At 42.3% G+C, this 14732-nt stretch overlaps 1 protein-coding gene across 1 annotated transcript; it reads left to right on the top strand.

Annotated features, from left to right (window-relative positions):
* Positions 1 to 3604: 3604 nt before the first annotated feature.
* Positions 3605 to 11744, top strand: dpysl5a (dihydropyrimidinase like 5a). Its single transcript, XM_071525503.1, has 12 exons — positions 3605 to 3865; positions 5855 to 6013; positions 6913 to 7092; positions 7311 to 7379; positions 7549 to 7593; positions 7741 to 7816; positions 8141 to 8297; positions 8604 to 8745; positions 9019 to 9161; positions 9364 to 9571; positions 10349 to 10517; positions 11619 to 11744. Exons 1-12 carry the CDS (start codon positions 3605 to 3607, stop codon positions 11702 to 11704), a joined length of 1695 nt encoding a protein of 564 aa, XP_071381604.1. The 3' UTR covers positions 11705 to 11744.
* Positions 11745 to 14732: the final 2988 nt, after the last annotated feature.

The following is a 14732-nucleotide window of genomic DNA, read 5'->3' as shown; positions in this document are numbered from 1 at the left end:
ATACAGCTATCCTATATTTAAAAGACAAGTGAGGTGGATTGGAGACTCCAAATTGCCTGTAAGTATGCGTCTCGCTATCTGTTTTTACTATTATTTATTTTTATTGGCACAAGAATGCAGCAAGTATACAGGAAACCACCAATTCATAAAAAGACCATAGATATGCTAATTAACCTGTTTATATATTTATGGTAGTGACAGACAAAAAGAGCAATGCTTCCAGCATATGTGTGTATATTTAGACAAACACTTTGTAAAGACTACAAATATGTACACTTTACACAGCTTTCTTATTGTTTGAGTTATCGGTAATAACAATGTACTGCTCACATTCTTAGACAAAAAGAATGAGGTTTGCCATTGGAATACTAACATTTGTGTGACATTTTGCCAAAAGATTTATCACATTCATTAAGAAAAAGAAAATTGCTTCTCCTCAGTTTAAAATTCAGCACTGCCAAAATACATGTAACACAGTTTCAGGTACGGAATCACAGACTGAGCAGTTGGCATTAATATCCTCCGATAGTTTTGTTAAGTATTGATTAGCAATGCAAAAATAAATCTCTCTTACCTTATACATAATTAAATGTTTATGAGGCAGTAGCCAAACCTTTTTCCAGCAAATTATTTACACCCTATGATGGACTGGTGGCCTGTCTGAGGTGTTTCCCTGCCTTCTGCCCAGTGCATGCTGGGATATGGCATCTTGGACAGGTATATGTGGCTGTGAATGCATGCTGTGAAAAGAAAATTTGTATTTTCATTCACTGCAGATTCTACTACAGTTCCACTACAGATCCTCCTTGAACATTTCCACATTTTCACAGTGGTACTTTGTATTGTTAAACATTGCAACGTTATTGGTTGGGCTTTTATTTTGAAAGCGGCAACAGGAAGTCACGCTTTGTCTCCTGGCCGGCTTGACAGTGGTGATGCTGCGGTCGGCTGGTCCCAGCCAGGAAGGCATCTGGTGTGTGTATCTCCTTGGAAAGTGCTATCCGCGGATTGTGTTGCATACTGTGCCTGACAGAAAGTAACCAAACAGCCGTCTGGAGCAGTAGGCCCGTAGGAGAGGTACGTGGAGCTCAGCATTATTCTACCTGCTCGGCTGCTTTTAAGGCTGCAGCGGCTCTGTGAGGGGGAATCCTCCCGGAGCAGCGATGCTTTAGCAGGATACTTTGTTTCCAAGACCCCCCGGCTACACGTCTGGGTGGCTGTCTGCCTCCTGACCGGCAGCCTGGTGTTTCAGGTCTCTGTCGCTACACCCTTAAGTACAATCTACACCACTTTAGATGGCAGGTGTGCTGTGTAATTATAACCGTGTCGCCACTTTGCGCCGTTAGATAGCAGCCTGGGCTTTATTGTGGAGGAGGGAGGGGAGGGACTAGGGCAGATTGAGAGTTGGGAAGGCGGTTTCTAGGTCGGTAATGAACATTATGCAGCCGATCATGCCGGATGGAGACACGGTTTCTTTGTGTCAAGTCGCACAAGTAGAAGTGTCATCATTTCACTGCTTTCATACTTGTCCAATAAAATGATCATATAAACCCGTATAATGATTCTAGTCAACGGTAATTTGCACTGATTTGAGATAGCATGCGATTTGTTGCAGGGGATTACTTGATTTTTCTGGGAAAACGGGACCAGTCTGAGGCTGGAAATATAAAGAAATTTGACCAAACAACAGCATTATAGTGCGATAATGTTATACTAAACTGAAATCGGAACACACCATTAAATTGTAGCGCATATTGACTCTGTAATCGTTTTCTTTGTGCTTATGTTTATTTAATGTTTCCAGCTGACATAATCCTCATTTAAATGGATCTATAATTGATTTATTACACACGCCTTTAAACGGGTAAGCGATAAGCTCACCTGTTCATTTATGAAGAACCGGTATCAACTTCCACTGTGGCTAGTAGCCTTTACTAATATGATAATAACTTTATTATAGCCTGTAGCCTATAGGCTATAGCTTATGTCTTTCCTGGCTCTGGGGGGTTTAGAAAATGTAACGCATTCCGCCCTTTAACATGTAATACTAACCTGTTAGTATTTATGGATGAACAACGCGTTCACTATCGTCCAGATTATCAGCCTCCAAATCTGTGAAGGAGTCCATGCCATGCGGTAAAGTTGCCGCACCCTCACACGTACGCACCCTGCACGCCCACACGCACGCAAGCACGTAGAAGACACACACACACACACACACACATATCAGACATCAGACATCACATCATTAATACATTGGTATAAAGGGAGGGGAGTGGATGATTTCTCCTGTTTCTCTGCTATGATGAATAGTTAATCACTGCCAGTAATCAGATCCAGCAGATGAATGTGGAATTGATTTGAAGAAATTATTTTTTTTGCAGAATTTGTGAGTGATTCTTACTGAGTTTGTTGTAGTTTAGGATGGAGTAGAGGATGGCCCTTTGGCTGAGATGTAGTGGCGAGTAAACCCAGCTCAACTCAGTTTTCTCACCTTTTCCTGCTATTCTAAAGCTTTATGATATACATTCACGGTCTACATCATTGTAAGTAGCATCATGCTGCTTTAATGAGTCATTTCAAATTAATAGCATTCTGAAAATACACTTTTTTAAATTGGGAATGTATAGTTTATTCATTTTGGTGGATGTCTGCCACATAGTGATCGCCTACTTGGCTTGATAGTTCCTTTCTATGAGCCACTACATCACTGCCCAGTGGGGTGTTAGGTCACAGGCGGTGACTGACACAGCCGACTCAGTCTAGCAGCTGATGTCACTCATAGCCTGACTGACTGACTGACTTACTGGTCAAGCCAAGCACACAGAGCAGCATCACTGACCGTTCTCTCCACTAGTCTTACAGCTCTGTCTCAGAATGAGGTACTGTAAAAAGTTCTGTTTTTCTAGATAGTTTCTTGTAGAAATGCAGAATAGAGTGTGTTTGTGATGATGGTCTGTCTTCTAGTTTCTTGTGGTGTTCTGTCGCCTCTGACAAACCACTGTTAAACGTTGTTAGAAGATAATAGTATAGCTGTAGCTTTTCTTGTGTTGGTGTTGGTAGTTTTTTGTAGTATAGTGGGTTTACATTTAGTCAGATCTCTACTGTGTCAGCAGCTACACATGCTACATGTCTGAAAGGCTTAAAATGCACCTAGCCCATGCAGTAGGGATGTGGAAATTGAAAATATCGCAATACAAAAATGTGACAGTACATACTGTGGGGCAGAAAAGTGAATTGTGATATTTGCTATATTTTATTCTGCTGTAGTAATCACAAATGAGACAGCTTGCCCATCACAATTTCACAAGCTCTCCATTCAGATTATACTATTTGCACTTTGTAATGACATTTTGAAATTGTTGTTCACATTCTAGCAAGCCAATGCCATTTCGAAAAAGATTTGTGGCTCAGAAATAAACAATTCTGTACACTCAGACTTTGTTGACTGTGCAACTTTTATTACATCGTATCGTGGTTGTATCGAATCGTGAACCCCGTATCGCACATCGAATCGTATCGTGAGATAAGCATATCGTCCCATCCCTATCGTGCTGTACATTAGATTAATGAATCCCCTTGTCTCTCTTCCAGAGCTATAGCCATGTCTTCCAGCTCAGCGATGGTGCGGATCCTGATAAAGGGTGGCAAGGTGGTGAACGATGACTGCACCCAGGAGGCCGACGTCTACATCGAGAACGGCATCATCCAGCAGGTGGGGAAGGAGCTGATGATCCCCGGCGGGGCCAAAGTGATCGACGCCTCGGGCAAACTGGTCCTGCCCGGAGGAATCGACAGCAGCGTTCACCTGCAGGAGAGCTTCATGAACGCCACAACGGCAGACGACTTCTACAGCGGCACCAAGGTGAGGTCCCACTGGAAACAGGCTCTGAAGGAAAGAAAGAGAAAGAGGAACATATAGAGGGTTTAGAGCAAAAGGGGCGTAATAACGTATTCATAATTTTATAGCAGAGCAAAAACAAAACTTTCAGATATTGTATCTTTTTTTAGTCAAAGCATAAAATTGTTCATACTTTTACAGAGATTAAGATTCAGATAAGCGATGCACTATAAAAAGCTATTGAGTGCAGTTATGCTTGTATGCACCAAATTTAATGTAGTGTTTTTGTTTGTGATTATTTGTTGGTCTTTTGGCTATCAGATAGAGCTCAGCAAGAGCTTTCCACAAATAAATAATACTCATTTTGGGCCAAAATCTCACTGACGCCCCTTTCACACAAACCCTCAATATGAGAAGAGACAAGTGGCAAACTTCTATTGTCTATATTTTGGCATAAAATATGTTTGTTATTTTGGACAAATCTGTTTTCTCTGTTAACACAGATCAGATCAGATCAGATAAAATAACATAAGATAAGATAAAACTTTATTGATCCACATGCGGAAATTGCAGTAGCAATGACCTAATTAGTAAAAGGATTCAGCAAGGAAAAACTAGAATATAAAATAAGCAATACAACTGCAACAGTAAAAAAAAATAATATAAACAGTAAAGCAATAAAATAAAATGTAAACAGAATAAGGCATCCAAAGGCATCACTTTTGTGAAAGTTTTATGTGTTTTTTCTGGTACTCTCATAAGATTACAAAGTCTGTGTTTGACCAGCATGATTACACAGATGATGTGGCACTTTGCTGTTGATGCTGTAGCGTAGCAAGCAAAGCTAATAGCTGCCAGAAAGCCTCTAAACGGGCTGGAACAGAGTCAACATGGACGCTGATAGACCGGGATACCCCATTCTACTTAATGGGCACCATGATGACTCATCACTCTGTAGCACTTAGAGATGACGGAGGCTGAGAGTGCCGTTGTGTTTCAGTAAGAGTTATACTCACTGGACCGGGAGCCGGTAGATGCTGGTGACACACACACACACACACACACACACCCCAATTCTCTCTACTGTTCTCCACCCACCCTCGCTCGCCCCTCATCCCTCTCTCTCCCTCCCTCCACCCCTCGCTCCGCTCCTGCCGTGTGCCCGACTGAGTACGGAGACAAATGCAGATCGGTTTCTGTTTCCATGGATACCGGGGGGCTGCTGCAAAGACTGCTGCAAAGCCTTTTCACTTACGCCATTGTGCTGGAAGACAATGGTTCTCAGACTCACACCCCCCTCCCTCCCTCCCACCAGACACTACTCTACTCTCTAGGGTCAGCTGACAGATGCTCCGTGAAGCGTGCACTTATACACAAAACAGACTCTCTCTTCACTCGCCAGCATGATTAAGATTTACTCTAGCTCGGGCTTAATACATCTAGCCGTTTTGTGAGAAAAAGTGAGAGGTGCTGACAGTGTTAAGCAATTATATGGTTTGTCTCACAGACCATTATGGCTTTATATGCCTCTTGATTATAGTGTACACAAAGGGGCAATCCCTCTCATGTTTTAACTACCGAAGGATTTATATGTTTCCCATAGCAGTTCTCTGCACATTACCATAAAGATAAGCATGGAGCCTTTTACTGTAATGCTTAGACCGGGGGCCGTGTTGATGAGTAGATTAGATTCCCCTCGGAATTTATGAGTGTGATCAATCAATACATTTAGCAGACTGGAGCTTTCTATCAGTGTCACAAATTACTTAGGTTTAATGTGTGTGTTAAGTTCAGTTCAGGTCATTTCAGTTCAGTTCATTTCATTTAACTTCAGTTCAGACTTTTTTGAAATTGCAGATAACACTTGATAAAAAACACAGCACACAATACAATAACATTTGCCTGCAGCCATAAAATAACAGAATTACAGTCTACATTAAAGTGACTGAGTGCCTCAGCGCTGTGTGTGTGTGGTGTGTGTGTGTGTGTGGTGTGTGTGTGTTCATCTCCTAGGCTGCTCTAGCTGGCGGTACAACAATGGTGATGGGGCATGTTCTCCCAGAGAAGAACGAGTCTTTGCTGGAAGCCTACGACAACTGCCGCAGCATGGCGGACCCCAAAGCCTGCTGTGACTACGCTCTGCATGTGGGAGTTACTTGGTGGGGACCCAAGGTACTGTCACACCACGCTTCCCCGCCCACATGATTTAAACACAGGAGGTTTAAAATCCTCTGATCAATATTCACCTCTTTTATGATTTGTATTGAGCTGTAAAGATTGGTGCTGTGCTTGAGGATGCTTTGCTGTGTCCATTTTATTAACTTGTACTATTATTTTTGTGGAGCATGCATGTATTATTTAAAGGAAAATCCACCCTTGGATACACTGTCAGATATCATTAATCTGTGATGTTATTTTGGGATGCAGTGTTGCAATTTACTTTTTTGGTGTACCTACTTTCCCTCAACTTGCCTCATCTACTTCTACTTCAGTTAGTGATTTCCTACATTTCGACAATCCTCAGAGAAAGAGAGGAATAGTGATAGTGGGACAAGAGTTTTTCCAGTCGAGAAAAAGCGAGTCACACCCCCCACTCAAAATGCTAGTACTGAGGCTACTGTCAGTGGTGAAACTGGTTTCTCCTCCTCTTCTTTCATGACGGATTTCTCCCTGTATGATTATTGAATGTTGGTGCAAAATGGTGAGTCTAGAAAGAAGTCCTCGCTCTTTGATTCTAAGGGACTGACACCAAAACTTGATGTTTACCGTTGATGTTTGAGATAGGTGAAAAGTTATCAAACTCCAAGAAAATTACACCACTAAACAACAAAATGAACCTAGAAATGCAAAGTACATCACTAATAGCTGTTTTTTTTTTTAAAGTGTTGAAGTGTTTTAGGGTGGATTTTTCCTTTAAAAATGCCATGCTTCACATTCATGTAGTTACATACATTCACACCTGGGTCCTGCCCAGTACAACCATAGTAGTCCATAGTAACCATAGTCTGCCACTCTACCTGAGCAGTAGTTGTTGAGGAAGGGGAGGGCTCATTCACTTTCCCGTCCTGCAGGTGCGAGCTGAGATGGAGCAGCTGGTGCGAGAGAAAGGAGTGAATTCTTTTCAGATGTTCATGGCCTATAAGGACATGTACATGCTGCGGGACAGCGAGCTCTTCCAGGCGCTCCAGAACTGCAAGGACATCGGAGCCGTGGCGAGGGTCCATGCTGAGAACGGAGAACTTGTGGCAGAGGTGAGAGACTGTCTTTCCTTACCATCTCATTCATGTTTCTGTCCTCTATATCTGTTGTAAACATGCATGGGCAAAATGCAATGACACTGTAGTTTTTTTGAATAATTTCCCTATTTTCAATAATTATCATTCCTTCGGTTATGTTGAATGGATTGAATTGCTTACAGTTAATTCATAGATCAAGTTTTAATTCAAGGCATTCTCTTGTCTCTTTCTAGGGTGCGAAGGAAGCTTTGGATCTGGGTATCAGTGGCCCAGAGGGGATTGAAATCAGCAGGCCTGAAGAGGTATGATACTCAGGTTTACACTGGTTTCCCTTGAAAGTATCGTCAATCAATTACGTTTCTACACTGTTATCAAGAGTATTATTCCTACAGTACAATGAAACAAATCCTGTCTCTATTTTCAAGACCCCAGGCATGCTGTATTTCCACAAAATATTATTTTTCTTTACAGCTGGAAGCAGAGGCAACCCACAGGGCAATTACCATCGCCAACAGGGTGAGTGAGAACTCCAAAGCACACAGAAGTACATAATAAGTGTAAGACTTTGTGCATTTCCCACCAATATACCTTGTGTGTGTGTGTGTGTGTGTGTGTGCATGTGTGTGTGTGTGTGTGTGTGTGTACACGTGTGTTTTCTCTTAGGCCCACTGCCCAATCTATCTGGTCAATGTGTCCAGCATGTCTGCAGGAGATGTAGTGGCTACAGCCAAGATGCAGGGTGAGGCCAATGAATTTTCCTATTACCATGAATATTTTTTTTTCCAAAAATCTGACGCCTACACTTCAAAAATGATTGGTTGGCATGAAATTATAGCACATTTGCTTGTAAAATAGTTATAATTTTGAGGATGAAATTCTCTGTGTTTTTGAACAATTTACTGATACATAGTGGATACATAGTGTTTTGGAATGAAACTCCTCATTTGGATACTGAGGAAGGGTTTACTTGCTTAATGTCTTGATGTTTTGGTGCCACACTTTCTCTAGTGTCATTTGATCCACTGTGTGCCCATGCTATACTGTGTGTGCGGTCTGACCACAGGTAAGGTGGTACATGGGGAGACGACCACAGCCCATGCTGTGCTGAACGGTCTGCAGTACTATCATCAGGACTGGTCCCACGCTGCCGCCTACGTTACCGTGCCTCCGCTCCGCCTGGACCCCAACACACCCAACTTCCTAATGAGCCTGCTGGGAAAGTAAGTAAAAGACTCTGAAATCCAACAGAAAACATCCTATAAAGCGCCAAATTGTAGGCCTGAATGGTATGAAAAGGTGATGTGAACTTCTGATGATCTTTCGCAACTGACCTACTTTCAGAACCTTTCGTTTCATCAATAAAATGCTTTGGTCTCCTAGTGCTTTAAGGCTTATTCCACTGTTGCACTGAATGCCTAAAATATAAATGTTGTGTAATACATATCAACTGAAAGTAACAGATCTTTTCACTGACCTTCCCTCTCTCTCTCTTGCTCTCTCTCTCTCTCTGTGTCTCCTGGCCACAGTGACACTCTGAATGTTGTGGGGTCTGACCACCGCCCCTTCTCCACCAAACAGAAGTCCATGGGGAAGGATGATTTCACAAAGATCCCACATGGGGTTCCTGGCATCCAGGACCGCATGAGTGTCATCTGGGAGAGAGGAGTGGTATGTGTAACTCTTTTGTTCCTGTCTGGCTGCCAGAGAACCTCCAGAAATAGGACATCTGCTTTGAGGTTTAGAGGTTATTGATTTGCACGTATAAAATGATAAAACACGGAAAAAAGAGGCCAAAAAAAACATCTGCTCCTGCCTCAGGTACATCAGATGATTCAGTCACATCTTGTGTACTGGCAAAAGCAGTCAGCCGCCATTCAGTCGGAGGTTATTCCTAAGATTACAAACATTTTGTAAGGCTGTATCCCCTGTCGTATTTCCCAGGTTGGTGGTAAGATGGATGAGAATCGTTTTGTAGCAGTCACAAGCTCGAACGCAGCCAAGATCTACAACCTCTACCCCAGGAAGGGCAGGATCATCCCTGGGGCAGATGCTGATGTGGTGGTCTGGGACCCCGAGGGCTCCAAGTATGAAACTCTATCCCTCCCTGAATCAACAATCCTGTCTCACTGCAGCATCTATCCCATCCCAAATCTCTGTGGCTGCTTAGGTTTTTCTCTGATTTAGCCATACAGCTCAGTATATGTGAACTGGGTCATCTCTCTCTCTCTCTCTCTCTCTCTCTCTCTCTCTCTCTCTCTCTCTCACTCTGTCTGTCTCTGTCTGCAGGACCATTTCAGTGGATAACCAGGTCCAAGGAGGAGACATGAACCTGTACGAAGGTCTTCGTTGCCATGGTGTGCCGCTGGTCACCATCAGCCGTGGCCGACTGGTCTATGAAAATGGCGTCTTCACGTGTGCCGAGGGCTCTGGAAAGTTTTACCCCCTCAGAACCTTCCCAGACTACCTTTACAAGAAGATGGTCCAAAGGGAAAAGGTATCAGACAAAACTGTTTTCATTAAAAACTACATTCAACCAATCTGCAAAGTGACAAATGGACATGTTTCATTGAATAAAGACACATTTATATTTACATTGCAATTTGCTGATGTTCTAATCTAGGGACGCTTACCATAAGTCACAATGACACAACTCTTGATCATGTGACAACAGCAGTCATTGCATCTTAATTCAGTTAAAACAGATTACATAAATCATACAATGAATATGAGACACATAGCTGTTTTGGTTGAATTGAATATATAATGTTTGATTACATTATCAGAGAGCTGGCTGTAAGCAAGAAACACTATGCTTTTATGCTCTATTGCACCAATACTGCTACTTACAGTACTACTACTATTACTTTTACTACCACTAGTAGTACTACTACTACTACCACAGCTACTACTGATACTACTACGACTACTACTACTACTGCTGCTGCTTCTACCACTACTACTACTAACACTACTACTACTACTACCACAGCTACTACTGCCGCTACTACTACTACTACTCCTACTGATACTACCACTACTACTACTACTGCTTCTATAACCATTACTACTACTACTATTAACACTACTAGCACTGCTATTTTTCTAGTTGCTTACAGCTAGCCCACACATTTTCTCCAGGAAACGTAGCTTTCTAGTGATGTTTACCAGTGTAATCTGTTTTTTGTTTTCACGTATGTTATTTAATGTGTGTATATGTGCGTGTGTGTGTGTGTGTGTTTGTGTGTGTTCGTGCATGTGTATGACCTATCAGTGCCAGGCTGTGAAAGCTGTGGAGCGGGAGCCCTACACAGGTGATGTCGTTGCGGTGGCCAACTCAGGAAAGAAGGACTTTGGGGCTTCAGATGTGGACACTCCGACACGCCCCTGCACCAGGCACGGAGGCCAGAGAGACCTGCACGAGTCCAGCTTCAGCCTCTCTGGTAAGGACCAGTAGAGTCGTAGAACTAACTCTCAGTGGATATTCATAACTGTCTCCCAAGCAATGAAACTGGGGTAGACAGACAGGTGTCCATCCGTCTAATGTGATATCTCAGACACCACTGGTCTGAGATGACGCATTTTGGCACTGTGTTCTGGCATAATTAAAGTGATTGGCCTGATGAGGGCGCTATAATTAAAAGGTCCAAATTTTAAACTCAAATGTGATAACTCAGACACCGCTGGTCCGATTTTGATGGAACTTGGAGGGATGATGCGTTGCACTGTGTTCTCATGTTTACAAAAATTGCATTAATTGGACTGATGAGGCGCTATGATTACAGGTCAAAATTTCTAACTTGGAAAAGCCCTAACACCTACAGTGTAAGTCTGATTGACATTACACTTGCTATACACATCCAGCTATCCTTACAAATTACACTGATTGGCCTAAGGAGGGCGCTATAATTAAAGGTCAAAATTTCAAAACCACAACTGCTATATCACCGATACGATTTTGATGAAACTTGGAGGGAGGATGCATTTTGTTACTGATCGGCCCAAGGAGTGCCTGCGTTATTTGTAAGGAACATATTTCACTTGTTTATTTTTGATTTTTACTGACCAACAGAAAGCTTGCTAGACACACCTCTTTTTCAGTAACACCCTGCTTCACACACATTCACACCTGGGATCTGCCTAGTCCAACCACAGTAGTCTACTATTGACCACTGAGCAAGAGAAACTTGTATTATGTTGTTCTGTGATCAGAAGATGTGATTTTATCAGTCACAACAATAGATTCTTTGCCTGGCTGCAGATTGTTGATTATCATTATCTGTTCTGTTTGGAATTAATTAGCAGGGAAAGCCTGTAAAAGCCCCCCTGCAGGTGTTTAGGACTTAACATAATCCATTTGGAGGACTCTTTTATCCCAAATGCTTTACAATAGTAAGAGTGCATACATTTTTGTATGGGTGACCCTAGTGGGAATTAAACTCCCTAACACACTGAGCTACACAGGGCCATAAATACTACTAGGAAGTACTAGTTCATTCTGTTTCACTGTTTTAAAACCCAGTCGTGTCCCTTGCTCCCTCCAGGTGCCCAGATTGATGACAAGGTTCCAAAGAGATCCTCGGCCAGGATCCTCGCCCCCCCAGGAGGGAGATCCAGCGGAATCTGGTAACCAATCAGACAGCAGTCACATGAAGCCGAAGAATGACGCCCGAGGGAAACGTATGGCCAAGCAAGACGGCTTGTTTTCAGAAAGATTAGAAGGGGGTGGGGGGAGGAGTTTTCATTTTGAACTCAACACAGTTATTTAGGACTATCCGTGAAACATTATACTGTATGAGATTGCCATAATAATGTTGGAATACTGGTCAAGTAAAGTTTGGCTAAGCGGTTACACCTAACAAATTTCAGTCAAATGTTAACCAAATAAAAGCAGCAGGTAACAATGAATTGCCAGTGAATTACTTTGGCTATTGGATCACGTTAGCGGAAGTATGTTGTAACTTACTAATAGTTTTAGGAATATGAGGGTGAGTCTTGCTTTCTACAATACGATTGTGTTACCTCACTGTTAAGTACGATTTTGCACTTGTATCATGTACTACTTAGCTGCCTTTTTACATGATTTAATGTGTCACAAAGTCTTTCTACTGCGAGCCGTGATGAGTGAAATGTTACAAAGGAATTGACATGACATTGATCACATGTGATCACCAAGTATGAAACATGTAGTTGCAAAAGACCAATTGATGAAAAATATCTGAATGCAAGCTAAGTTTTAAATGTTTTTTTGTTTATTTATTTTTTTTATATTGCATTATTCTTCCAAAACATGCTATTGCTCTATAGCACTATTGTATTACAGTCAATTCCTAAATAAGTATGACGTCTTTGTACAGTAGTTCACCATTGTCAGATTAGCATTTTAAATCATGTTTACAGCCTTGTAGCACCGTAGATTTCCGTTCCACTACCACCAAATGTGAATGAACCTATGCTCTGTGTTCTGTATGTATGGCAGCATAGATAATAAGCACTGATATTGCTCATGTTACGCAGCATTCTTTGTGATCATGTTCATTTTCCACAGAGAGCAAAAAGTCTCACCCAAACTGCCTTTTTCTCACCTGAGAACACCGACACTCCACGAACACACCGTCCCGTTCCGTCAGTACAGATCGTGACCTCTGACATGTTGGTCGCTGTCATTCCTTAGAGTGAGCACTTTTTACAACTTTGACTACTTCTGGTCTTGCACTGAAACGGCAGGGTATAAAATGTTCCTCTGACTGTTGTGTGCTTATTTGCTGTCTGACACTTTCCAATGTAACATACCACTGTGAAGCATAGAGAAGGTGACACGATCCTCTTTGTTTATCATTCAGTAGAAATGTGAGTCAGTTAATGCCATTTCTTCAGGGGATCAAATGCCTTTGTATGCCACGTACAGCTCAGTATCATAACTGGATGCTTAATTAGCAACTACAGAGAAAAGCACTGATACTTTATCAAGTTCTCAACTACTGTATTGTCATTGTTCATTTTTTTTAGCTACTGAATTTTATTTCGTGAATTTTGCTTGTGAATAATTGTCTTGGTAATTGATTTTGTTGTAATATTATTGTCAAAACTGCACAATATATCAGTTGATAATGGAAAACTGCAGTGTAAAGGGGGATGCACACCACAAGATTTTGATCATATTTAGACCCAGTTAAGACATTCCATACAATTTTATAAGATCATGGTAAAAGTCTTACATCATAGTTGTTTCCAAAGACAGCGAGGGTTGCAGGATCAGAAACTTGGGCCGATTGCACCTTTGGTCTTGAATGTTCAAAGAAGCTCCAGTGAATCTTGTTGTGTCTATCCCCCCTAACAGGTCATCTGTATACTGGTGCTGAACAATGTGTTTTCACATTTGATTATTTTATCTCTTATTTGTTCTTGCAGCTCTTTATCACATGATTGAGTGCAAATAAACCACAATGAAATCTCTAATTGAATCCTGTGTCTGATTGCTGACAGATGCTCCTCATCTAGCAGCAGCCTTGGCTTGTGATTTATTTTCAGAGATAACACATGAACATACGGCATTTTGTGTCGACTGCCCTCACTAAAACCTTAGTCACTAGCGGGCCTAAAATCCAACCAGACACATCATGTGTCTTAGCTAGAACAGGCCAAAGTCCTATTTATAATGAGCCTCTAACAGCATGGAGTCGGGCGCATGCGCGGTAGGTGCTGGATTGTTGCAGCCCCAGACAGGGCGGCCCGTTACCAAGCACTGCACCGCGCAGGGTCTGACAACGACGACAGCAACGAGCATTGACATAAGGAATACTGCCAGCGTGATAACAACACAGACAGTCCTGAATACAGTGAGTATGAACGCACGAACGTCCCAATGACCCAGTTTATTCCCTTTATTTCTGTATTCGTCGTATTGTGCATGCGGGTGTGTTTGCGGAGAAACTGTGTTTTATTCCCATCCAGTGAGAATATTTCGCTTGCATTGACAGTCCTGAGGTGTTCAGGGAGGCCTGTAGAGGGGGCCGCTCGGATAGCAACAACGCTGCGGGTTTTTAACACAGACGCACAGCAAACGGCCACATTTATTATTCTCAGCGTAGTCTGTAACTGTCAGATCCCCGTCTATAGATTCTTGGATAGAGTTCAGTATGTTGCACTCAGCATTTGCTGCAGTCATTGTGCGCTGCTTTGTAAAGGCCCGGCCGATCTGGGCTTTTGGAGAATAGAAGGACTTCGTTTCGTGCGCCGCTGTTGTTACAATGTATCCCCGCTTCTAATGAAATGCACTTGGGTAAAGCTGCAAGGTCCAAGCCCGTTTTGTGTAGTTGACCCAAGTTTATAGCCTTGTCTTGTGTGTCTCATAAACGGGTTTATTGCAGGACGGTTATAGGTTATAATCATCTAATTGTAGGCTAACCAAGCCCCATGGGAGAGTGCAGTTGTAATACGCGCTGCTGGAGGTGCACTCTCAGTATTGGTAGGTTATCAGAAATCACTATGCCGTGTCTCATAGTACACTATGCGTACAGCAAAAATAGTAGTCTCAAAAGGCTGCAGGAAAGTAATGAGGCTAATTGTATTTCAGTTGGTATTAGTGTGAAGTTGAGTGACATAATTGCTCTCTGGCTGTCACCTAGAGAGGCCAAGCAATGTTTGACCTTAATAAC

The sequence above is a fragment of the Centroberyx affinis genome, unplaced genomic scaffold, assembly GCF_046629955.1.
Source record: "Centroberyx affinis isolate AG114_WGS23_722 - 3 ecotype Tasmania unplaced genomic scaffold, CSIRO-AGI_Caff_v1 ptg001299l_1, whole genome shotgun sequence".
In the NCBI taxonomy this organism is placed as follows: Eukaryota; Metazoa; Chordata; class Actinopteri; order Beryciformes; family Berycidae; genus Centroberyx; species Centroberyx affinis.
The sequence above is the reverse complement of the archived record's forward strand: the minus strand, read 5'-3'. Positions and strand labels throughout refer to the sequence as shown.